General features: G+C 42.4%; 1 protein-coding gene across 5 annotated transcripts in view; it reads left to right on the top strand.

The window, feature by feature from the left end:
• NFXL1 (nuclear transcription factor, X-box binding like 1) overlaps positions 1-26,166 on the top strand; it is a 73,283-nt gene that overhangs the window by 3,059 nt on the left and 44,058 nt on the right. Inside the window, exons 1-12 of one of the 5 annotated variants that reach the window (XM_082238100.1) lie at positions 678-993; positions 1,535-1,612; positions 2,383-2,525; positions 5,995-6,102; positions 6,873-7,025; positions 8,137-8,243; positions 18,104-18,277; positions 18,964-19,073; positions 20,837-20,970; positions 23,232-23,410; positions 24,079-24,240; positions 24,424-24,524. In XM_082238100.1, coding sequence (XP_082094226.1) covers positions 2,410-2,525; positions 5,995-6,102; positions 6,873-7,025; positions 8,137-8,243; positions 18,104-18,277; positions 18,964-19,073; positions 20,837-20,970; positions 23,232-23,410; positions 24,079-24,240; positions 24,424-24,524 — 1,344 coding nt within the window. In that variant the 5' untranslated portion in view covers positions 678-993; positions 1,535-1,612; positions 2,383-2,409. Of the gene's footprint in view, positions 1-677; positions 1,613-2,382; positions 2,526-5,994; positions 6,103-6,872; positions 7,026-8,136; positions 8,244-14,282; positions 14,635-18,103; positions 18,278-18,963; positions 19,074-20,836; positions 20,971-23,231; positions 23,411-24,078; positions 24,241-24,423; positions 24,525-26,166 lie in introns of those variants that run through there. The other 4 variants (XM_082238098.1, XM_082238099.1, XM_082238101.1 and 1 more) reach the window with 4 other exon arrangements.

Genomic DNA, 26,166 nt, shown 5'->3' with positions numbered 1-26,166 from the left:
CCTCTGATGGATGATTTAGAAGGACTGGGTCCAACATCACTTCCGCCGAGTGTGTGTGCCAGTCTCCATACTCAGTAGAGGTACATCTCAGCGCAGCTCCTTCCTTGGAAGCATCTTCAGGGTTGAAGGTACACACAGTAGGCAATAAACATTCATGGACACCTTAAAGATCCAGTCCAGCGTAGGGATTTCCTTGACGGACATAATAGCATATTGGTAGCAAATATATACGGATATTCACCACTGCATGGTCAGCGCAGGCTGAGTCCAACAAGAGTCCAAGAGTCTCTCTGCTTCTCTCACCGCAAGACGCAAGCAAGAGACTCACAACAAGTTACAACAAGTTACACAGAACCATTGTTATCAGTACTTCCTGTCATATTGCGCATGTCCAAAGAACGGTTCCCACAGAAAATGTCCTTGCACAGACAAAACAATCAGCCTTCTGCTTCTTTTTGAAACTTCTCTGTTCTCTGTTTCTGGAACAAATGATGAGAGAATATCCAACAGAACCAAGTGGGGAAAGTCCTATTTTGTATCCTTGCTGTTCTGTACCCTTATTGACCATTGAAGCACAAATCGGAGCTGATATGATACCCAGAGATGGAGGATAGCTGTCACTTGAGACCGTCCTAAGAACCTTAGTCTTTCTCAATGCCCATGCGTAATATTCATATTATTAATATTCCTAAGCTGATGCTAGGTTGTTATCATTTTCTTGATGGACACTATGGTTTGTAGCCAGTGCTAATCCTGCTCAGAGTAGACTCAATTAAACTAATGGAAAATTAATGAAATGGTTATTAATTTAAGTGGGTCTGCTCCGAGTTGGAATAGCATTGGTTAAAATCCTCTGAGTCCCTGAAAATTGTATAGCATACAGAAAACTGCAGGTGGAGTTCTCTTTCCGACTCCCGACGGGAAAACACCTGAACGTGTTGAATTTCTGCCTGACACAACTGCTAGACATACAGAGTGCCTGGGGGTGGGGTGGTGAGTGACAGCTATAAATAAAGGTGCTTATTGTTTTTTTCTAGCTTAAAATCTCAATCAACAATGGGGTCAAATATGTTTTACCAGGTGTTTGTGTTCTGCCCTTGGAATGTTGCTACTTACCATATTTTTCCGTGTTTTTTTTTAACCAAAAAATTAGGTTTAAAATTGGGGCTCGTCTTATACACGGGTCGTGCTGAGGGGTGTTTTCTTAATCTGGAGTCCCCCAAAATAGGTGGCGTCTTATACATGGGGGCATCTTATACACGGAAAAATACGGTACATTGCATATTTTGAAAGTACGTATTGCACTTCAAAAGGGTAATTTGTTCCCAGCTTCATTTTGGATTTTCATTATGGAGATGGCTGCTAGAGTGAGGCGATTTAACGGATTGCCTTCATTACACAGAACAGCAGATTACGTTTCCAAGGTGAGCACACGCAGGCGCTGTAATACCATCTTATTGCAACTGTATTGCTGGCATCCTCTTCACTAGAGTTAATTTATTCCCTCCTTCCCCTCCTCTTCTTTTTGTTCTAGATATACACTTTCCTTTGAAAGCGAAGAATTTCATTACCATTCAGGATTTACTGCAGTACATGGAATGAATAGAATGAGGTTGGTATGTGATATTTACATTTCTCAGTTTTGTTTAAAAGTCACAAATGAAAGTGGTGGTGGGTTATTAGTCGATGTAAGTTTGCCTGGGAATGCTACATGGAATTCAAGGAGTGGGCAATATTGAAATGCCGTTTTGCTGAAGTTGGCAACTTCCTCGAAGGAACATGCGCAAACTATGCATTACAAAATAAGAAACAATGTGCGTTTATTTTGCAATATATCGTGCAAAAAAAAAAAAAGCCCTCTCTGAGGCCGTTGATCATTGTGAAGCAATCACTGTGTCTATACTGTGAGAAATTGCTGTTTTCTTTTCAAGATGCGTAATGATTAATTGTAGAGAAACCAGATCAGTGATCAAATTGGTTTGATCCAAGTAAACATAAGCACACTTTCCAACATGGGGCTTAATCCCCATTAAGGGTGTTATTCCTAATTGCCTACATCCCCCTGATTTCAGGGGGTGAGGGAGAGTTAAGCATGTATTTCACTAAACTATAGCAATCAATAGGATTTATGTGTGCTTAGATTTGGCTGGATCATACGCGTAAGTCCCTTTTCTTTATATTTTCTGATTATTTTTCTGTTATTCACTCTAAATAAAACCAGTCATGATGCAGCCTCACAAACTCTTTTAAATCCCATTGGTTTTAAGGGGAGGGTGTTTGAAATCAATGAAACATGGTTTCTTTTCTCTGGATCATGCCAATGCAGATTAAAATCAAGCTTTGTTTTAATGTCTGAATTTCAATCTTGGATCCATTTTGCAGTCCCCTCCCAGATAATACCTTTCAATTATGACCACAAAGACCAAAGAGGCGATCAAAACCCATCACTCACATTCAGATGTTCACAGCTTGCCTATCCAGGGCGAAAACGAAAGTACGAAAGGAGTGGGAAATAGTGAAAGCAGGTGAGTAGTGTGAACCAGTTGACCGGTTTTTAATTTTTTTGTGGAGGATCTGCATGTGAATGACCTGCCTTCTTAAGTCCTTCGCTAATATTGCTATCACATTTTACTGTCGCAATTTAGTTAAATGTGTACTTACCTACAAGCAATGCAATCCAAAACATATTTAGCCACTAAGTCCCATTACGTTCAGTGAAATATACTTCCTAGTGTGTTTAGGATTGCAGCCTTTCTTACATGGGGCACAATCCAGCAATTGAAATTAGGAGGGCTTATAATGGTTCAATGTCAGCTAAACTTTGTTTTTTATTTGGCTAGGCCATGCCATGCCACCTTATATATCGAACATCCTTTAATTGTGGCTGTATGATTGCTGAAAACGCTTTAGTTTTGTGACTCTTCTTGTCTTGTTGACACAACACCAATAAGAACTTGGGAAACTGCCTATACGGAGTATATCTTCCTCAGATGTATACTTACTAGCAGAGAGGATGCGGGTGGCGCTGTAGTCTAAACCACTGAGCCTCTTTGGCTGGCTGATGAGAAGGTCAGTGGTTTGAATCCCTGAGATGGGTTGTTCAGGCTCAGCTCCTGCCAACCTACGTAGTAGTTCAAAAGCATGCCAGTGCGAGTAGATAAACTGGTACAACTGTGGTGGGAAGGTAAACGGCGTTTCCGTGTGCTCTGGTTTCTATCACAGTGTCCTGTTGCTCCAGAAGCAGTTTTGTCATGCTGGCCACATGACCCAGAAAGTTGTCTGTGGACAAACGCTGGCTCCCTCGGCCTGAAAGCAAGATGAGCACCACAACCCCACAGTCGTATTTGACTGGACTTAAACATCTAGGGGTGCTTTACCTTTTTTACCTTATTAGCAGAGGTTTTAGGGACACGGGTGGCGCTGTGGGTTAAACCATGGAGCCAAGGACTTGCCGATCAGAAGGTCTGCAGTTCGAATCCCCGCGATGGGGTGAGCTCCCGTTGCTCGGTCCCAGCCCCTGCCAACCTAGCAGTTTGAAAGCATGACAAAGTGCAAGTACGCCAGCTCCCTCGGCCAATAAAGCGAGATGAGCGCCGCAACCCCAGAGTCAATAAAGCAAGATGAGCGCCGCAACCCCACAGTCGGCCACGACTGGACCTAATGGTCAGGGGTCCCTTTACCTTTACCTAGCAGAGGCTTTTCAGGATTCCAGGCCCAGGTCTCCCCCAGGTTTATTTGCGGGCTGAACCTGCTTGTTTGTTTGCTTACTTATTTTATTTATATCCCACCCCAAGGAGCTCAAGGTGGCAGTACATAGGTTTCATTTTTTCCCCATTTCACTTTTAATTTGTATACCGCCTTTCTGTAGGTTGGCAGGCGCTGGGACCGAGCAGCGGGAGCGCACCCCGCCGCGGGGATTCGAACCGCGACCTTTCGACCGGCAAGCCCTAGGCGCTGAGGCTTTTACCCACAGCGCCACCCGCGTCCCACACCTTTAAAAATAGAACAACTTAAATCAAGTAAAGCAACAATCTATGAGAATATAGTACTACACAATAAATTTAACTCTCCAAACATCAGCAAATAACAATTGAGCAGAAATTCACTCTTAGCAATGACAATACATAATTACTAAATATGATTGATAAAAGTAACTGCAAGTCACAATGCATAAAATACCACAATACATGCAAAACCCTGCAAAAGGGTCAAATTGAGAAACAAAGACACACCGTTTATAAAGCTATTTTTTAAAATCCCTAAACTCCTCTCCATTTTATCCCCACAGCCTTGTGAGATCGGTTAGGCTGAGAGGCAGTGACTGGCCCAATGTCAGTGAGCTTTATGGGCAGAGCGGGGATTTGAACCCTGGCTTTCCAAGTCTTAGTCCAGCGCTCTAACCACTACACCACACTGGGACCTACTGCATGCAATCAGGTGTTCTCTTACTTAGCTAAGTCCCTTCCCCAATCCAACACTGAGAAGGATTGCCTAGAAGCACCCTGTTGCAAATGGTGTGCTGATATATCATAAATGGGTTGTTGCCGTCAGGCTTTTTGTAATTGGATTTCCTCCAGAACTGGAAAGTCTGGGTTAAACTGGGGTGGAGGTGGGGGGTCGAATATGTGCTGGCATTGTGTGAATGCTGCAAAAAAACTTCCATGCACGAGGAGCACTGACCCCACAGTAAACACCTACCTACATCCAATTACTGTATGTAGATTGAAAATTCCCTTGAAAACATTACAGTTTCCATCCCATCGAAGTAAATGGCAAATTTTGGTTGATTTTAATGGATTTGGATAGACACAATAAAGCGTATAGCTTTTCATAAACAAATTACCTTTGCTTTTTCGCATAGCTGCGTAGATGGAAGGTGTTTTTAATTTTTATACCAGTGCAGAGCACTAGTTGTTAAAAACAGCTGAGACCTTGCTGCCATCTGCAGGACAGCTGGATAAATGCTGCCGACTGCTGCTTTATAGAGTACAGTACAGTGGTACCTCGGGTTACATTCAATGGGACCAATTATTACCAGGTAAATATGCAGAGTATCACAACTTTCTTAGTACAGTGGTACCTTGGGTTACATACGCTTCAGGTTACATACGCTTCAGGTTATAGACTCCGCCAACCCAGAAATAGTGCTTCAGGTTAAGAACTTTGCTTCAGGATGAGAACAGAAATCATGCAGCGGCGGCGCAGCAGCAGCAAGAGACCCCATTAGCTAAAGTGGTGCTTCAGGTTAAGAACAGTTTCAGCTTAAGAACAGACCTTCAGAACGAATTAAATACTTAACCCGAGGTACCACTGTACAGTATAATTTGCCATAGGTTGAAAGAGACCATTGGGAGAACCGTATACATGACACCTGCCTACAGAAGGAGCAAATCTTGTCCTCATTTGCTGGTAACACCAGTCTTGAGGGAGGAATAGCATTTGTATTTACAAATACATTTACAAATTTACAAATACCTTGCCCATTTGCTTCAGCCATTATTGCTGGTTAGTATAGTGGAACTCATCAGAGTGTAACAAGAAATGTCTTTACTAGGCCAAGAGAATGCCAAGTGAAACACCTGGAGACAGATCTAAAGAATGGCTAAATATTATATATTTTTTAATGTTGAGAAATTGGCCATCGTTGAGTATAAACTGAAACCTACATGGGAACTAGGTGAGCCTGATAGTTTTGTTGTCTCCCCACACTCCACCCAGCCAAAAAATAAATGTTACTTTTTAATATGGTTGCAGCAGCAAATCTCCTATATGCCAACAATGCACCTATTTCCCCTCCCCCCGTTACAATAATAGTGGCAATATCAGTTTTTAAAATGTATTCCACAATTGATTGTAAAGGTGTTTCTTTGGTACAATGAAACGGGAAAAAACCATAAAAGAATTAAATATGCACTGTGATATGTAATAAGACTTTTCTGAAGGGATGGTTCTACTTTTATTGTAAAAGTCATATAATTTCCATCAATCTTTCAGCAAATCTGATGGCGAAAAGGAAAAAGAAAAGGACACAGTGGCCAAGGAAAATAAGGACAGCCAAGAGAGACAGAAAGATAAAGCTGAGAAGAAAAATAAGGAAGAGGAGTAAGTGTTTTTCAGGGCTGAAAATACGTTATAATTTTCACTTGGCTGAGCCTCACAGTGTACTAGTGACACTACTATATAGCATAGGTAGCCAATAGGGTACCCTTCAGATGCTGTGGACTACAACGCCCATCATCCATGACTGTTGGTCATACTGGTTGGAACTGATGAGACTTGTAGTTCACAACATCTGGAAGGAAATGTGTCAGCTCCCCTTGTATCCAGGAACATGTGGGTTAGGCCAATGGCAAGCTTATGGGCTACCGTAGGAAGTCACCATACTATTTTCACTTGACCCTGTTGCCTCTTTAGCTTCCAGCACCTCCTCCTCCCAGTCTGCTCCCTCTTCTCCCTCTGACAAGGCATCGTTGTCCCACCACCAATCCCCTGGCTCTGCGCCTGCTTTCTCTGGGGGTTCACCAGCTGGTGCCCCCTCACCATTCCTCTGCATCCAGACAGCTCAAGACATTTGCCCACTAAACAATCTGACCGTTGGTCTGAAAAAGATTTGCCACCCCTGATTTAGAGAAAGCATGATGATCCATCCAAAGTTAAGTACTTTTTAATAGTGTAGTTATGCCCGTCTACTGAGGAGTAAGTCCGATTAGGTTTGATGGCATTTACTCTCAGAGAAGTGTGTACTAGACTGCAGCATATGTTTCAGTAAACTCCTTAAAATCAATAGGAAAATGCTGTTGGCTTTCATTTATTATGGCTGTTATGTACCGCTTGCTTCTTAATATATTAATTTCCTTCTGCTTGCTGTTTAGGGAGAAGAAAGAGGTATTTGTTATTGATCCCTCGGGAAACTTGTATTACAACTGGCTGTTTTGCATCACTCTGCCTGTCATGTACAATTGGATAATGATCATTGCTAGGTACTTTAAAACGACACAGCACTGCTGCGTATTGATCTATATTAGGTATTTTGCTTTATCTTAAACGGAGAAATGAAAGGAAGCAAGACCCTTTCAACAGTAAAACAATTCTGCAGTGTCTAAAGGGGAAACCCATTAGATGGTTCAGCAGCTAACTAATGTGCTTGGCTAATCTGAGCTGTGAACAAGGAAGTCCTCAGCTCAAAATGTTACATCCGACTTGAAACTTAGGCAGGCCACAATAAACATCGGTGCCATTTCTCCCCTCACTTATTGCAGTGTGGAGAAAGCAGTGCTTACTTGTCTGTAATGATTGCAGATATAATGTAAGCAAAGAGCTTTGGACATTCGGAAAATGTATACAAATGTTGATGATTTGCTGAACCATATTGTGATAAATTTAGATGCAGAGCTTCTTTGTGTAATGAGTGTTGCCCTAAATTTGATTTCGCCTCAGCTGCATATGGGATGAGAGAATTTTGATTTGAGCCAGGCGGACGGCGAAAAGATGATGCGATTGCTCTGTCATCCATTCCATCAACATATCATAATCTGGTTATTTTAAACCTGATGAGCAAGCAGATCAAGATACAAAGAATACGCTTCAACTAGTTCTCACAGATACTTTAACCAATGTTGGGATTCATTTGATTTTTGGCTGCATTTTGCCATTTCCCCTAGAAGCTCAGACCACAAATGAGCAAAACATCGTAAACTTTGGGAAAGTGTTCTTTTGCATTGGCATGGTATGGGTTTGTAGTGGAATATATACAAGCACTTAACACCGGACAAGAGTGAAGTAAAAAGGTCACTCATTGTGTACAAATCATGGGAAATATAAACTGAGAGTCTTCCCTCAGTCCCATTGAATTGTCTAACACTGATGGAAGTAGATTTCTATAGATCACCCGAATGCCCTTTGTTCTTTTGTGTAGGACAGAGGTAGGGAAACTGTGGCCCTCCAGATGTTGTTGGCCAACAGTTTCCATCATCCCTTATGCTGGGCCATGCTGGCTGGGGAATTTTGAAAGTTGCAATTCAACAACATTGGGGTGAGGGACGGCACAGGTTCATTATCCCTAGTTTAAGACCTGCATTGCCAAAATGCTTACTTTCAAATTCTAAATTTTGAAATTCTGTTTCCTTTCTTACTCAGAGCCTGCTTTGATGAACTTCAAAGCAACCATCTAGAGATGTGGTTCATTTTTGACTATATATCAGACATTCTCTATGTTGCTGACATGTTTGTACGTACAAGGACAGGTAAGGGTATGCTCTGATAAATCATATGGTCAGTAACTTTTTATGTTATACTACCTTGTTAAAATGAATAGCAAAGACAAGGTAACCTAGTAAGCTTTCTTTAGGGAGGGTTGTGCAGGACATTGAAAGTGTCTATGTGGAAAATGGCCCATCTTAAAAAGTCACCTATTTCACCACCAGAACTGATGTATCATATTCTGATAGTAACATCCCACATTGCCTTATCCAGCCAATTCAAGGCGGTCTCTTTATATAGTTCTAGATACAGGCAGGTAGCTGTGTTGGTCTGCCATAGTCGAAACAAAATAAAAAAAAAATCCTTCCAGTAGCACCTTAGAGACCCACTAAGTTTGTTATTGGTATGAACTTTCATGTGCATGCACACTTCTTCAGATACACTGAAACAGAAGTCACCAGACCCTTTATATAGCATTTATTGGAACAATGATGTTTTGGTTGCTCTCATTAATAAGTGACAATGCGTATTAAGGCAGGATAGGAGTACCACCTTATTTATTTTAGAAAATGTATAGTCTGCTTTTAAGGCTTAAGTGATTAAAATGACTGTGTGGTCAAACAATAGTTTAAACCACCAAAGGTGAAATGTAAGAATCAAATAAAATCAAGCAGGCCAAGTAAATTCTTAACAGCAGCTGCTTAGAATGCGGGAGATCTCCAGCTCAGCCAGCTGATTCCTGGCTCAGCCAGTGGTTGGTCACCAACATTAGCTCAGCTGAAGATAGGCTAGTATAACTTGCACATCCTGACTCACCTGGCTGAACCAAAGCTTGCTGAGCTGAGGCTGGATTACGTTCAAAAACAGGAGATTCCAGGGGTGTGGGACGGGCAGCACCGGCTGGGGGTGGGATTTAGGTTGGATCCTAAACCTGTTCAGCCCAGTCATGGATGTGGCAACCCAATGTAAAACACTATTTTAAAAGCTCGGTTCCCCTCTGCCAGACTCAAGCACAGCAGCAGCCACCGGACAGCTGAATGAGGTTTGGATTTGGGTGGATTCCATCACATACTGGTGAATTTGGGTTGCACCGTTATACTTGATTGCACAATAACCCCGCTTTCCCAAAAGCATTGGTTTTCTTCTGATTAGGGAAGTGATGGAGCAAACATGCACTGGAAAGTGTGGGATAACACATGCTTTGATGAGCAGGATGAACTCTCAATAAACGAGTAATCAAGCAGTGCCCACAATTTCGTGATCTGCGTGTCATGGAAAAACTGTGAGGTTTTCCAAACCCAATGAGTTTCTTCTGCCATCTGGAGAAGTGAGGAGAGGAGGGGTAGAGCACTTGAACTTGTCACTACTTCCTGTTCCATCTACTGCAGGGTTGGACCAGGAGCATTCCATTTGAACCAGCTCCTTTCTTCTGCTTGACCGTCCTCAGAATGTTTGTAAAGATAAACGAAGGGGCACTAAGTTTGCCATCTCATCTCCTAAGCAATTATTCTGCACACCTTGATATAGTGGTAAAGGGATCCCTGACCATTAGGTCCAGTCATGGCCGACTCTGGGGTTGCAGCGCTCATCTCACTTTATTGGCTGAGGGAGCCGGCGTACAGCTTCCAGGTCATGTGGCCAGCATGACTAAGCTGCTTCTGGCAAACCAGAGCGGCACATGGAAACGCCGTTTACCTTCCCGCCGGAGCGGTACCTATTTATCTACTTGCACTTTGACGTGCTTTCGAACTGCTAGGTTGGCAGGAGCAGGAACTGAGCAACGGGAGCTCACCCCGTCGCGGGGATTCAAACCGCCGACCTTCTGATCGGCAAGTCCTAGGCTCTGTGCTTTAACCCACAGCGCCACCCACGTCCCATTGATACAGTGGTACCTCGGGTTAAGAACTTAAAACGTCCTGGAGGTCCGTTCTTAACTTGAAACTGTTCTTAACCTGAGGTACCACTTTAGCTAATGGGGTCTCCCACTGCCACTGCACTGCCACCATGCAATTTCTGTTCTCATCCTGAAGCAAAGTTCTTAACCCGAGAGACTATTTCTGGGTTAGCGGAGTTTGTAACCTGAAGCATCTGTAACCTGAAGCATCTGTAACCCAAGGTACCACTGTAGTATTGGTGACAGGAAAAACAGAATAGTTCAGAATTTTCACCCAGTTATGGTTCCATTGGAGTTCACAGTATTATGAAAACATTGGGGGGTGGGTGAATACAGGTGTCCATTTAGCAAATTCTGTCATTTACCTGCTTCTAGATTCCTGATTTGGTGTGGAGCTTGAAATACTGTATGATAAAATTCTCAGCACTTAGCAGGATAATACAGTTAACTGGTTTACCAAGGAGTTACTAAATTATCATATATATTTGTCCTTTGCCATGTCAGTAAAAATAAAACAAAATTGTATCACAAAGTTATTTCTGCATTTTATTTTAGGTTACCTGGAACAAGGTTTGTTGGTGAAAGAAGAACTTAAACTCAAGAAAAAATATAAGGGAACTGTACAATTTAAATTAGATGTACTTTCCATCATTCCAACTGATCTACTTTACTTCAGGTTAGGCTTGAACTACCCAGAAATACGAATAAACAGATTACTTAGAATATCACGTATGTTTGAATTCTTCCAGCAAACAGAAACAAGAACAAGTTACCCAAATATATTCAGAATTTCAAATCTTGTCATGTATATTATAATTATTATCCACTGGAATGCATGTATGTATTTTTCAATCTCCAAAGCCATAGGCTTTGGAACAGACACATGGGTCTATCCCAATATTAGCCATCCTGAATTTGGCCGGCTGGCTAGAAAGTATCTTTACAGCCTTTACTGGTCAACACTGACCTTGACAACTATTGGTGAAACACCACCTCCTGTGAAAGATGCTGAGTATTTCTTTGTCGTTGTTGACTTCTTAGTTGGTATATTAATTTTTGCTACCATTGTTGGTAATATTGGTTCTATGATCTCCAACATGAATGCTGCCAGGGAAGAATTTCAAGCAAGGATTGATGCTATAAAACAGTACATGCAGTTTCGGAATGTGAGCAAAGACTTAGAAAACAGAGTTATCAAGTGGTTTGATTATTTGTGGACAAATAAGAAGGCAGTAGATGAAAGAAAAGTCTTAAAGTATCTCCCAGATAAATTACGAGCAGAAATTGCCATCAATGTTCATCTGGAAACTTTAAAGAAAGTCCAGATTTTTGCAGATTGTGAAGCTGGCTTACTGGTTGAGCTAGTCTTAAAACTACAGCCTCAGGTCTACAGCCCTGGAGATTATATCTGTCGGAAAGGTGACATTGGGCGAGAAATGTACATCATCAAAGAAGGGAAACTTGCAGTGGTTGCTGATGATGGAGTTACTCAATATGTGGTCCTAAGTGATGGCAGCTACTTTGGGGAGATTAGCATTCTTAACATTAAAGGTAGCAAAGCTGGAAATCGGAGAACAGCTAACATTAGAAGCATTGGTTATTCAGATTTGTTTTGTCTGTCTAAAGATGACCTAATGGAGGCTTTAACAGAATACCCAGATGCAAAGGCCTTGCTGGAAGAGAAGGGAAAGCAAGTCCTTATGAAAGATGGACTGCTGGATTTAGATGTTGCAAACGCAGGAAGAGATCCTGAAGATATCGAGGAAAAGGTCAACCAAATAGAAGTAATGCTTGACTGTTTACAAACAAGGTTTGCCAGACTTCTGGCTGAATATGGTGCTGCACAGCAAAAACTGAAAATAAGGCTAACACAAGTTGAGAGCATCATGAAAGCGCCTATGGATTTTGATTTATCAAATTTAGAAGAAACTGAAGAATGAAAAGAGTAGAATTGTAGGTATTGTAAGCACTGCCGAATCTGTAATAAAGAGTCTAATAAAAGACAAAATAAGGAGGCTTCATTGAACATGGAATCTGTTAATCTTGACTGATTTTCTTTTTAAGCCAAGCATGAAGGGTATTTTCAATAATTTACATTTTATCTGATATGTGTGACTTCAGAAAATATCACTTGATCTAGATGATAAATATGCTAAAATCCTAATGGATCAAATTTTAGGTTAATTTGAACAGGAATCATTTTGTACAGTTGTATTGCATGATTACATTTTATATTGTGCCCTGTACAATGCACCTAGTATCAAGATAGTTGGCTGGACTCCTCAGCAGTCATTTTGATTTACAGATGATAAGTTTGTTGCACTTTCCACTCAGAACAAAGTCACCTCTGATAGAACGTCTTTGTTTTTTAGCAACAGCCCAGAAGATTAGCAGTAATTATAAACAGTCAGTTACAAGTTATCGGGAGAATGTGATGCGATAAAATTCCACATTGTTTAATAAAATATTTAATTAAATCCTTGTGAAAAATTTTGCCGTTTGTATTGACTGGCTACAAATAACCTCTGAGGATCGTGTGCCTAAAGGGGTTTCTTGAGATGCAGCTGTAAATTCTTACCCAAATACCTCATATTCTGTGATTATCAACAGTTTTAAACATATAGCTAAATTATTTCTAGACTGCCTATGGTGACTAGGTACAGTAGATATTAAAATAAAGGCATAAGCCCTGCCCAAAGGTAGCAAGACTGACTCCGTAAAAAATGGATAAGGTGGAAGAAAAACATCAGTTTGTAAATGACAGCAGGAAGAGGTATATTTTGGAACATGTGCATTTCAGAATGCAGCACTGTTCTGTCAGTCTGCTAATAAAGCAAGGCTTTCCATTCAGCAGTCTTGATCTGGAAATTCATATAAAGGTCATGTGGCTTTTTTTACCCTGTTCTTTCCTTGGACTGTGGTTGGGAAGCTGTGTAGGTGCCAATGCTTCCGGGGTCCCTCTGGTCAGTAGTTTGGACCAGGCTGATCTTCTCTTGGTAGGTGACCTTGATGCAGGGAGGTGATGTAATCTCTCAGCAGCCCTTAGTGTTCTGCAACCTCTTGATGAGCACATTCCATGTCTCAGTTCTGTTTTGGCAAAACATGTTGTGGATATTTAATATTTGTGCTCTCGCTGGTCTATCTAGGCATCCCAAAAATAGGAGGAAAAAATTATTAACTCTTGGTTTACACAGAAAAAAGAACTTGTACTGCAACAATTAGTGTTTATTCTTTGTAGTACACTGGCATTTTGTGTTTAGAGAAGCAAATATCAGTTTAGCTACAGTCTGGATTAGGTCACCTGATTTTAAAAATGGGGCTTGAGGGATTTGCTTGCTTTTTTCAGTCCTTGGGAGAGACGGCTGAAATCTGAAAACAGCACTTTTGAAGTATGTGTATGCACACCTAAAAAAGTTTTTTTTCAACTTTCCTCAAAACCTTTCCCTCTGCATGTTGCTTTTCAACTTCTTTTGAAATGGGACTTTTTTTATTCTGAAGAAGCCCGACATGCATATTGATTGTCTCAATGTGATTAATGTCAAGTGGTTTTGCTAAGTAACACAAACCAGAGGGGTGGGCTGGGGAGTCCAGAGAGCATAAACTCCCAGTAACATTTCGCTGAGCAAATCTGGAACAAAACTTAGGTGTAATAACTAATGGCCACATAATAATAATAATAATAATAATTTGCCTCTTGCCCTTCATAAAAAACAAACCAATAACTTCCCCCTCCCACACACACATTTTAAAAACTATAGAATATTAATCAGCCAAACGCCTGGTTGTGGAAAAATACTTTTATTATGTATTAAATTTGTGCAGATCAAAGTGACCCTGCAGGAAAAACACTGAAATATCTGAGCCCGGGCGAATGAGACCTTTCACAGTTCCCTGTCGAGGGGAAACAGGCGGGGTCTAAATACAAGATGGGCGTGGAATAATAATAATATTAAATTAAAATATATTACTATATGTATAATTATAAATTATATATATATATAATTGCGCAAAACGAAAGCGCTCGACGGCGCTCCTGATGCATTCTGGGTGCTGTACTCCGTGGGTCACTTCGGAGGCCGTCGGTTCTTTATGCGCCGCACAGAAAGAGGGGGGGGGCGGAGTCCTGCCACACCACGGTTCCGGTGGTTGCCCTTCCCACTTCCGATTCTCTGCCGCGAGGGATGCCGGGAGTTGTAGTTTAGGCGCCGGCACGCCGTGAACTGCCGAGGAAGCGCTACGTCGGCTACACCTGGATCCTCCCAGCTGCTGCGCCTCATCCTCTGGAAGCGGGCGGGCGGGCGGGCGGCGACGGGCTGCTCCGTCCCGGCTCCGAACGAGCGACGGGCCTTGTGGCGGGGAGGGAGGAGGTGGAGGAAGAAGGATGGAGGCGGCTTGGCGCCAGGGCGGCCGGGGCCGGGGAAGGGGGAGAGCCGGAGCCGGCGGGGTCCCTGCAGGCAGCGGACCTGGCGGCCGGGGAAGGGGAAGGGGAGGCGCCTCCCCGGCCGCTGGGGCTTGTAGTAATAACACCTCAGGAGCCCGCGGTGAGTATTTTCACAACCTCAAACACCTACCGTAGGGGGGGGGGAAGCCCCTCATACTCCACTTGGGGCCCAGGTGAAATAGGAAAGGCATGAGGAGGTGTTTTTTTAAATAAAATAAAATGTATTGAAGGGAGAGCAAGAATGCAGCTCCCTGCAGCTGCTTCAAGAATGAGTGCATTTAATTTATTATTTTACACTGTGTTTATATGTGTGTGTGTGTATGTGTGTGTGTATGTATGTGTGTGTGTGTATATATATATATATATATGCAGGTTTTGGTGTCTTCGGGTGTCTTCCCGTGTAAGAGTTGGGGTGTCTGGGCGACGTTTCGACGAGGTCTCACTCGTCATCTTCAGGCTGGTGCTTTCGGCTTCTTGTTACTGGAACAGAGCAGAATCTGGTGTTTGAGTTCCTATAAATACTGTTGAGGGGTGTGGTGTATAGCCTCCAACGTTCTGGGCAGAGAGGAAGTTCCTAGATTAGTGTGCCTTTTCTTCTTTTGTTCCTTAATTACTTGAGGGATATCTTGAGTGATTTCATGAGTGATATTCTGAATACCACTGGGTGGGTCATTAAGTGTAGATTAGTTGCTAAAGCTTTCGTGTCTTGACCTCTTGAGCTTGTGAAGAGTTTTTCTGAGAAGATGGCTGTGCTGCATTTAGTTGTGCTCTGGCTTGGCTTCGTGTATAGGGGCGAGCTGTAATTTTGTGCCTTGTGCCAGCCAGATCTGTGTAGGGATTGCAGGGGGGTGCAGCATCCGGAGGTGCCACTATAGTTTGGCTACTGGATGGAGTCTGTAATATGTCTGTGGAGAGGGTCTGGGTTTGGGTCTGGTGTGGTTGATTGGTGACGGCGTTCTGTGTGCCTCTGGTTCTGGTGTCGGTTTTTGTGGGGAGGGCTAATTTCCAGATGTCTGGCAGGCGGGACGTGTCGTCACGCTTGTTCATGTTGTGAGGGTGTTTCTCTATCTCGATGGCTTCCATGATTATTCTCTTGTGGTGATGTTCCATGTTAAAGAGCAATTTGGAATCTGCAAAATTAATTTCGTGTCCTGTTTCTTTCATGTGTTGGAAAAGAGAGGAAGTTTTTTCTTCTTTTTTGACGGCATTCTTGTGTTCTGCGATACGTGCATTTATTCGTCTGTTTGTTTGTCCAATGTACGTGGCTGGGCAGACTTTGCAGGGTATTTCATAGACCCCTTGGTTTTCCAGCTGGATTTTGTCTTTTGGGTTTCTGAGGATATTGGCTATTTTTTGGTTGGTGCAGAAGGCTGTTTTGATATTGTGTTTATGGAGGATTTTGCTGATTTTGTCTGTAGTGCCCTTGATATAAGGAAGGAGGGCCATGCCATTGTTTTCTTCTGTGTCTTGGTTTTTGGGGGGTGTTTCTTTTTGGATTAGCTTCGTAACCCTGTTTTTCTGGTATCCATTGGCGATTAACACATTTGAGAGATTCTGTAACTCAGTTGTCAAGTGGTCTTTGTCAGCCAGGCGTTTGGTTCTGGAGATGAGAGTCTTGGCTACGGAGTTTATTTGTGCAGGGTGGTGGTGTGATTGTGCATGTAAGTAGCGGTTGGTGTGTGTTTTTTTCCGGTAGATAGTGTGTCCTAGGGAGCCATCAGGTTTTTTGTAGATTAGGACGTCAAGAAAGGGGAGTTGGTTGTTGTCAGATATATACACAGATCTGGCTGGCACAAGGCACAAAACCACAGCTCGCCCCTATACACGAAGCCAAGCCAGAGCACAACTAAATGCAGCACAGCCATCTTCTCAGAAAAACTCTTCACAAGCTCAAGAGGTCAAGACACGAAAGCTTTAGCAACTAATCTACACTTAATGACCCACCCAGTGGTATTCAGAATATCACTCATGAAATCACTCAAGATATCCCTCAAGTAATTAAGGAACAAAAGAAGAAAAGGCACACTAATCTAGGAACTTCCTCTCTGCCCAGAACGTTGGAGGCTATACACCACACCCCTCAACAGTATTTATAGGAACTCAAACACCAGATTCTGCTCTGTTCCAGTAACAAGAAGCCGAAAGCACCAGCCTGAAGATGACGAGTGAGACCTCGTCGAAACGTCGCCCAGACACCCCAACTCTTACACGGGAAGACACCCGAAGACACCAAAACCTGCATTCCTGTACCCGTGAAAATCTACGAAAGCATATATATATATATATATATATATATATATATATTTCAAAAAAGGCTTCTTGGTATGGTGGGAGAGGAGGCTTCCATACACCCTTGCATAGCTTCTAATCGCCCTGAGCAGAAGCTGAAATCTTGTTCGAAGTATATATATATATATATCTATATATCTATATCTTCATTGAGATACAAACCAGTTCATAATAGGGACCATTTTTATTTAAGGCGGATTCTCTTAAGTTCTTAACATGTACAGTTCACGCTTGTTTTGATCCGTATTAAGGTTAATGTTTTATACCCTGCCTTTCTCCCTAACAGGGACTGAAGGAAGCTTACAAGAAGAGCAGTTGAAAACTGTTGGGTGGGAAATCATTAAAAACAATGGCCAATTAAGCATTGGTAGAATTAAGGCAAATATAAAATGCATTAAAAACATAATTACAATAAAACGGCACCAGCCCTTCACTAAAAGCAATCGGTTTCCCAAAGCCTGCTCAGTTATTTGATACATTGGAGCTGAGAACTGGGAGCACGCCTGATTTGTGTGGCTGTTGCTGTAATTATTGAACATTTAGGTCATTTGCAATATTGTTGCTGTGCTTGACATCGCTGAACGTATTTGAAAACTAGACAAGTATTTTATGCAAATATGCTTACATGACGTTCATTGACTTCCCCCAAAAGAAGCCTGGAACTGTAGTTTACCCCTCACAAAGCTAGAAGTCCCAGCACCCTTAAAACTACAGTTCCCAAAATTATTGGGGGGAAGCAATGACCTTTAAATGTATGGATGTGGAATCCCCACACCGGAGAATAGAAACAGCTGTTTGGAGTAGAGATGCAGCCAATGGATGTATGAAGACTTAGGCATTCCCTTCCACTGCTGCTTTGCTCCAAAATGGCCCCTTCTGAAAGTTGTTAAGGGTTTGATTATGCACGTTTATGTGTAACTATAAGTTTGGGCCCTTAGATACAAGCCATTGTATGCCTTCTTCACCTTTGCAACAGAAGTGCAGGTGTAAATGAGCTTGTATACATTGCTTATGCAGTAAGAACCAGGGAAGTATAGGCTGTGTTTCAAGAAAATACTGAAACCAGCTGTGAAGAGTCATGTGCCCCTTCCAAGAATGCCAGAAGATAATCGAAACTGTGCTAGGGTGTGGCCTTTGTAAAAAAAAAAATCTTCTTTTTAAAGCATCTAATATTTGCCTTGTTGGTTAGATATTTAAACAGTTTTTTTATTAGTTGCATTTATTTTTCTGAAAGATGCTGTCACATTTTAAACTCTGCTTAAACTTTGTTCCCGTAACAGAGCTAACCTCTCAGAAAAAATTTGATGAAATTAAGAAGGCTAACCAAGCTGCAGCTAGAAAGCTTGTTGAAGATCAATTTAGTTCCTCCTCTGAAGAAGAAGAAGATGAAGATATCAAAGGAAAACATGGAAAAATATTGGCCAAGACATTTACCACTTATACAAATCAAACTGGTAAAGCTCTTATTTCTTTTTTCACATGCCCTTGCCTTATAAAGACCTACCTATCACCACACTGAGATCATTATTCAGATAATGATTTCTATAATTGGAGTAGTAACACATTAATGAATGTTAATATTATAGGAACCATACAGTATGTATGTATGTATGCTCAGAAATATAGCTCAATCTGTCACAAAAGTAATGTGCAACAGTAAATACAGCAGCTGTAGGAGACCATATAACACTGTTCTTAAAAGATCTGCACTGGTTGCCTATTCACTACCAAGCCTAATTCAAGCCTAAATGGCTTGGGACCTAGTTAACAGAGGGAGCCCTTCTCCCTGTATCATTCAGCCTGTGAGTTGAGATTCACTGGAGATTTGGGTGACTGAAACTTTGAAAAGGACCTACTCTTTGATAGTCCCCTGATTACGAAACAGTCTTCCCACAGACATTAGTCTCTTAGTAGTCATTATATTTTGGGGTTTAGAGAGGTATGGCCTTGATTCATGTATGGTTTCCATTTCAGACCATCAGTAAATGTTAGCGTGGCATTTTGTTTTACATGGAAATAAACAGCTTCACAAATAAGCTTTTGATTTATCCTTTGGCACTGGTCCTCTAACATTAGGATAAAATAGTACTGACTACTGCTTTGTACAAAAAACAAAATTGTCTTCCTGTCTTGTTCAAAGATGGAGATGCAAGTGAACTGGAACGCACAAGGCAGTACATGAATGATGCTTTTCAGTCTGGGGCAATGACGTGCTTGATATGTATTGCTTCAATTAAGAGAAACCAAGCGGTAAGCATCTTACACTATAGAGTATTGTAACATTACCACTTCTTCAACATTTGCTGTTTAGTTGGAATGTATTTGCTCTTCGGTTAGAGAGGGCATATAAAGAAGTATGCTTTCGACTGCGCTGTCACTTAATCTTTGGAATTCCTTTCAAAATGATGTTGATAGCTTCAGAAAGTGATCAAAAGCCTCTCATTTTTCAGACATTTGTATTGTGGCTGGGCATGAAAAAGTAATTTTGTTTTATTACTTTGACTGCCTGAATTGGGTCCAGCTGCAGAAATCCAACCTGTTCTCTGCATCCTGTTACATTTATTTAGGGAATCATCAACACATCCCCCTCCCCCACCTAAAAAACCACAGTAAGAGCTAGTGGTACAATTGAAATTACCACTTCTGATACTAAAATTGCCACGTGTTGAAATCATCAGTCAAGCTCTGGCCTTCAGCACTTTCTCACTTGTGCACTCTTGCTCGGAATGGGATGGATCCTAGCCAAGACAAGCATACTCTGAAAGGGGTCAGGTCCAAGGAAGAGTGACTTCTTTGAAGGACAGATGGGAGAAGAGATACTTACATTTCTTGCACTCTGAGCTTGTTTGCACATCACAGTAAAGCAAACTATGGCTTACCAGGACTGTGAGAATATGTTGGCTCCCAGAAAGGCTCCTCTCCTGGTCTTTTTAGTGCAATGCAAGATTGGCTTAGTGTGTTGTCTGAACCTAGGATCATGGTTAAGGTCTTTCCTCCTTAACCACTGCCTGTACCCAAGGTTTGTCCTCTGGTTAATGTCTAAGGAGGAGAGTCCTGTGTTTGGATGACGCACTAAGCCAAACCTTGGCTTATCTGCTTCATTGCACTATGCTTAATAATAATCATCATTAATAATTATATTATTTGTACCCTGTCCACCTGACTGGGTAACCCCAGCGACTCTGGGCAGCTTCCAACAAATACAAAAGCATAATAAAACATCAAATATTTAAAACTTCCCTATAGAGAGCTGCCTTCAGATGTCTTCTAAAAGTTGTATAGTTATTTATCTCCTTGACACCTGGGGGCGTGCATTCCAGAAGGTGCAAGGCACTCTGCCTGGTTCCTGTAACCTCACTTCTCGTAGTGAGGGAACCACTAGAAGGCCCTTGGAGCTGGAACTCACCGTCCAGGCTGAATGATGGGGGTGGAGATGCCCCTTCACGTATACAGGACCGAGGCCATTTAGGGCTTTAAAGGTCAGCACCAACACTCTGATGAACGCGGTGGGCTCAAGATGCTCTCCAGGAGTCAGTATGGCCACGTGGTCTTGGTAAACTATAGTGTGGATTGTTGTGAAATACAGAAATTGTGAAATTGTGTCTGTCATGCTTTGACCACATTTTTTTAAAACTACTAATAAGTCTGTGCTCCATTTGTTTAAACTCTATAACATATCCTGTATTCAAATACCGTATTTATTTGAATGTAATATGCACCTTTTTTGGCCAAATTACATTGCGAAAATTAGGGTGCACATTAGATTCAACGGAGCATTCGATTCATGTAAATACGCTAACAATTTTTTTTTTGAATAAATAAAATGCTGCTTTACACAGCCTGATAACAAGATCTACATCAGGACATAGCACAATAAATAAAACCCAATATTCACCTTAGTTTTTTTGCGGCAGTGGGAGAGGAGGATTGTTGCATATGTGTGTTGAATTTTATACGCCAAATCAGCATGTTTACTTGGAAAGGCCTTTGAAACATCTTTATCTGCCTTCTAGGTCTGGAGTTGTTCTGGATGTTTCTGCATATTTCACATGCCTTGCATACAGAAGTGGGCTAAGGATAGCCTTTTTCTAATATCTTCTCCATTGACAGATGATGATTTCGGAAAGAGGGATTATCCATGGCCTTGGTAGGCTTTTACGGTTTTATTTTGAAAGCTCCTTTATGTGGTGGGAAAACAGTACTTAAAAGAAGAGCCAGACAGCTGTAAAATGTGTGCGCTAATGTTGCATTTAATGAAAAAATTCCTTTGCATTTAAGTATCTTTAGCAATCCCAGGGTACGTTGGTGTTGTGTGCATGAAAAATACCATCTCCGTGACGGATGACTTGGCTGCTCTGTGAGCACAGCCAACTAAAGTTAAACACGTTTAAGTAGTAATGGGTGAACTTAAAACATTGTAAATCAGTTGAATCCCACACCATTTGCTCAGATGAAAGTTCTCTGTTTCAAGAACTTTTAGTATATACAGCTTTAAAGCTGGGGAAATGCTCCTGTTGAAACATAACATAACCAAAAATAAAATAATGTCTGAGGACAGAAAGCCTAATTTCTTCCTTCTCTTTGCTACTCTGGTTGGTATAATCTGCCCTTTTGATCTTCCCTTGAGTTTTGACCTCAATTCTTTTCTCCTCTAGCCTTGTTTAATGGCAAATGTGACCCTGTTTTGTTTTTTTGAGTGGTGCTTAGGGTTAAGCAGTTGCACAGCAGCAGTAGAGTGGAAATGTGAAATTTCCCTGTGAGAATTTTGATCTCTAACCTCTTCATTCAGTGCACAGTTGAAATCATAATGTTAGTTGAAGTTTCACAAAAAGTCTTATTTGCGTACAATATGGATGGAAGTCCATACACTGAACAAGACAGCAGTTCTTTTGAGTGGGTGGTTTATTTTTATTTTTTGAAGAAATAGTGTTTGGCTTCCTCCCTATGGGATGGATATCTCTGCATCCTGTTATATCACTGGAGGCCCAAGTGACCTTAGTGGTGCAGAGTGCTTTTCACCAGCTTAGGCAACCTCTTTGGGATAGAGAGAGCCTGACAACTATCATCCGTGGGTTGGTAACTGTAATGGGAATTGGGGTTGCTTGTGCGTAAACTGCAAACTGCTCCAAGCCGTGTAGCTAAAACTTTCCCCGGTTGACAGCCCTTGAAACGCGACTGTCTTAGTCACTGGCAGAATCCGTCAGTGGGCGGGACCTAAATTTGCGCCAGCATAGGAGTTGTTTGACTCCAAGTCTCCGCCTAGATTCCCTGCGTGGAAGCCTTCTGCGCAGCGTGGGCGTGCCAAGCGGAGGTCCTGTGCTCTCTCCGCTGATTTCACTGGAAGAGTCTCTGAGCCTTCCCTCTGCCTTGCTCTCGGCTTCCCCTTTCTCCCTGGTGTCCCCTGGATTTCTTTCCCCCGTGGGAACCCTCTCTCTCTCCTTGCTAGTTCCCTCCCCTGCATCACTGGAGCGACTTTCCTCTCCTCTTCCCTCTGATGGCAGTTCCCTGATAGTAACTTTATTGTTAGACTATTGTTATATGGGACTGCTCTTGAAGACGGTAGAAACTAGGTTTTCGGTCCAGAATAGAGCTGCTCTGGTAGGAACAAGGACCAGTTGCTGGGAAAACATCTCATAGATTTTGAAAGAACTCCATTGGCTTCCAGTCTGTTGCAAAACACAACTCAAGGGCTTCACTTCTGAAAGCCCTACCTAGCTACCTGAAGGGACACTTGCTTCCATGTCAAGCTTCCATGAACTAAGACTATCTGCTAAGTGAGGCAGCCGGCAGCCAGGGAAAATGTATTTTTGATTGCGGTGCCTTCTCTGTAGAACTCTTTCCCCAGAGAGGTTCACCTGGTGCTGGTATCTTTTTGGCAACAGGCAACAGGTAAATACTTTTATTCTCTGGGGCTGCTTAAACCGTTTTCTCTCTTTAATGCTGTTTTGACTTGGTATCATAGAAGGGTAGAGTTGGACTTGGCCATCTAGTCCAAGCCACTGCTATGCAGCAATCTTTTGCACAACGTGGCTCTCAGACCCATGACCCTGAGATTAAGAGTCTCATGCTCTACTGACTGAGGTATTCGTTTAAGAATGCATTTGGATGGAACCTGTATTTTTAATATTATGTTTTTTCATGCATCTCTGTAAATTTCCTGGAAACTCTTTTTTGAAAGGCACTGTAAAAAATCCTGTAAATAAATAAATCTATTTCAGTTGCTAATGGCTGATGTTACAGTGTCACGGTTTTTTGTTGTTGCTTTTTGTATTGTTGGTAAACATTGGGCTTTGAATCAGCATTTAGCATCCATAATTGTGGCTGCATCACTGTTGTGGTTGCAGTAAAGTTGTATACTTCAGCTGAACTTTACCAAAGTCTCCGTGAATTTTTCCTCTGATCTTTCAGTCCAAAGTGCAGATTTGAGTACAAGCGATCAGAGACTCCCACTCGCTACTACTGCTACTGCAGAAAGGTAGAGGACCCGCCACTTGATCCCTGGCTAGTTCCACATTCCTGTGGCCAAGTATGTGAAAGAGACTTCAAGCCTCCCTGTGGACACAGGTGCCTGCTACTTTGTCACCCAGGTATGTGATGTTAATGTAGCTGTACGTAAGCTATACAGTCATACCCTGGAAGTCGAATGGAATCTGCTCTGGAAGTCCATTCAACTTCCAAAATGTTTGGAAACCCAAGTGTGGCTTCTGATTGGCTGCAGGAAGCTCCTGCAGCCAATCGGAAGCTGTGGATGCCCCGTCAGACGTTCGGCTTCCAAAAATAGTTTGCAAACCGGAACAGCAACTTCCAGGTTTGCGGTGTTCGTGAGCCAAAACATTCGGGAACTAAGCTGTTCCAGAACCAAGGTATCGCTGTAATTAAAAGCCTAGGACAGTGCAGATTTAAAAATGTAATATGGTTACTAATATGGTTATGTGAGAGTGAACTGATTTTTTACATCAGGTAGCACGTTAGAAAGTTGCCAATAAGTGAAAACTTTGGGATACTAGCCAGTACTTACTGTATAGCTGACATACTAAACACAATATAATACAATCTCGCACATGAATTTTTCATGGCATCATCTCAATTGCTTTGTGAGGTGGCTTAGGCTGCCCTAAGTTAACCAGCAAATTTCAGGACAGAGAGGGGATTCGAATCAAGGTCTCCCCAGTCCCTGTTGATTCTGACTCGACAACTCGGATGTTCTGTGCTGGAATAGCATATCTGTGATAACCTTTCTTTTTCTTATTTCTAGGTCCTTGCCCACCTTGTCCAAAGATGGTCACAATAACCTGCTACTGCAAGAAGGCTAAGCCTGTGCCACGAAGATGCAGTACCAAAGAGTGGTCATGTCAGCTGCCCTGTGGGCAAAAGCTGCCTTGTGGACAGCACAACTGTGAGAAACCTTGTCATCCAGGTAGATGTTTCTGTGTTGGATGTTACTTCAGGTTGACTCTCATTTTTGGCAACAGGATCAGTTTTCTCCCTCTCCTCTTCTAACACTCCCATCCGCGCCCTGTCCTTCTCCTCAGTGGGTGAAGAAATTAAAACAATCTCTGTCCAAGTTGTATTCTAATATTTAACTCTGCCTTACCTTTAGGGGAATGCCAGCCCTGTCCAAGAGTCAGTAAACAAGCTTGCATCTGCGGTAGGCAAGTAGCAGAGAGGCTTTGTGCAAGTCCTGTATGGCAGTGTGATCGGGTAAGTTTCCTTAAATGTTGCCATTCTTTGTCATCAGATATAGGGTTTCATTATATAAGAAGGGTGGCGGGTGTTACCAGCATTGACTCTGTCCCCCGCCCCAACTTCTAGCAAGAAATCTTATGTGTTAACATGAAGAAGCATAAGGGATTAATGGCGTCATTTGGAAAAACAGCAATTTTGGTCCCACTTTATACAATTAAGCAAGGAAATTTGTTTTGCAGCACCTGTCTGCCCACTGAGCCTCTTAATTTCTACGGAAGCAGTAGGGTGTGCTTAGTTTTTCACACATGGCTTCTCCATTTTGGCTTTATTTATGTTAAATAAATCATGACGCAGTGTAATACACCATGTGTTGTTGTTCAGCAGAGGTTGTATTTACCTTATTTTAAGACCTGCTAAGGAGCAGATGGATGTTATTACGTCCTGATAGGTAAAACCACAGAGTTCAAAGAGCACCTTCTTCCTTTTTAACATGACTGTATGTGGTCTAAACCACAGAGCCTAGGGTTTGCCGATTAGAAGGTCAGCAGTTCGAATCCCCGGGATGGGGTGAGCTCCCGTTGCTCGGTCCCTGTTCCTGCCAACCTAGCAGTTCAAAAACATGTCAAAGTGCAAGTAGATAAATGGGTACCGCTCCGGCGGGAAGGTAAACGGCATTTCCATGCGCTGCTTTGGTTCACCAGAAGTGACTTAGTCATGCTGGCCACATGACCTGGAAGCTGTACGCCGGCTCCCTCGGCCAATAAAGTGAGATGAGCACCGCAACCCCAGAGTCATTCGTGACTGGACCTAATGGTCAGGGGTCTCTTTACCTCTTTACCTTTATGTTTAGCAGCAGACCTACCAGCAGCTTGCAACTCAGCTGGGATTACAGGCAGCAGCCACTTTGTGTTGCTGTGGTTGCAAGTGCTGCTACATGTGGATCCCAAAGGTATCCATGCTATGCGCTGGAGCTTTCCTGGCCCTTCCTCATCACCATAGCTCCTTGTCCACCCCACCCCCACCCCTCGAAAATCCTATTCCTCAGGGAATGGGGATTACTTCAGATGGTGTAGGGTACTTCTTCGTTGGGAAGGAGAAATTGGGAGGCTGCCCTCTGTGACCAGAAGAACCTTCAGCTTCTTCTAGAACAGTTCTGGATCCATGCCATAGCTTCTATACTAGAGTCTGTGGCCACATTTTATGCAAGTGGCTATGAATAAAAGGTTTCACAAGAGAGCCCAATAATTCCTCGTTTAGCGTGCGTTTGACGCAGTGGTTATTACAAAATACAGTTGGTTGCATTCAGCAGTGCCCTCTTGTTGACGGAGCACTACTTGATCCAGTGGAGGCTTCCGTCATCAGCACACGAAGAAGCATCATATTCTTTGTTGATCTTCCTCCCCCTCTGCAGCTTCCCACACATGAACCCAGTTCTGTTCAAGAGTTGTGGACGGTGATCTGCAGCTGCTGAGGGGAAAGGAATTAGTGAAAATGACCTCCCTCCCTGTTATGCTGACTGACTGAAGTATCCACTGAATCAAAGAACCTTCTGTCAGCAGGGGGACGTCATTGGATGTAACCCAATATTTATACGTCTCAAAGCCCCTTTGAGGGCCTAGACCTGCTCGTTTTAGGGCATAAAAATGCGAAAATAAAC

This window comes from Podarcis vaucheri (assembly GCF_965113315.1).
Source record: "Podarcis vaucheri genome assembly, chromosome: 9".
Taxonomy (NCBI): Eukaryota; Metazoa; Chordata; class Lepidosauria; order Squamata; family Lacertidae; genus Podarcis; species Podarcis vaucheri.
This window is presented reverse-complemented; position numbering and strand designations above follow the sequence as displayed.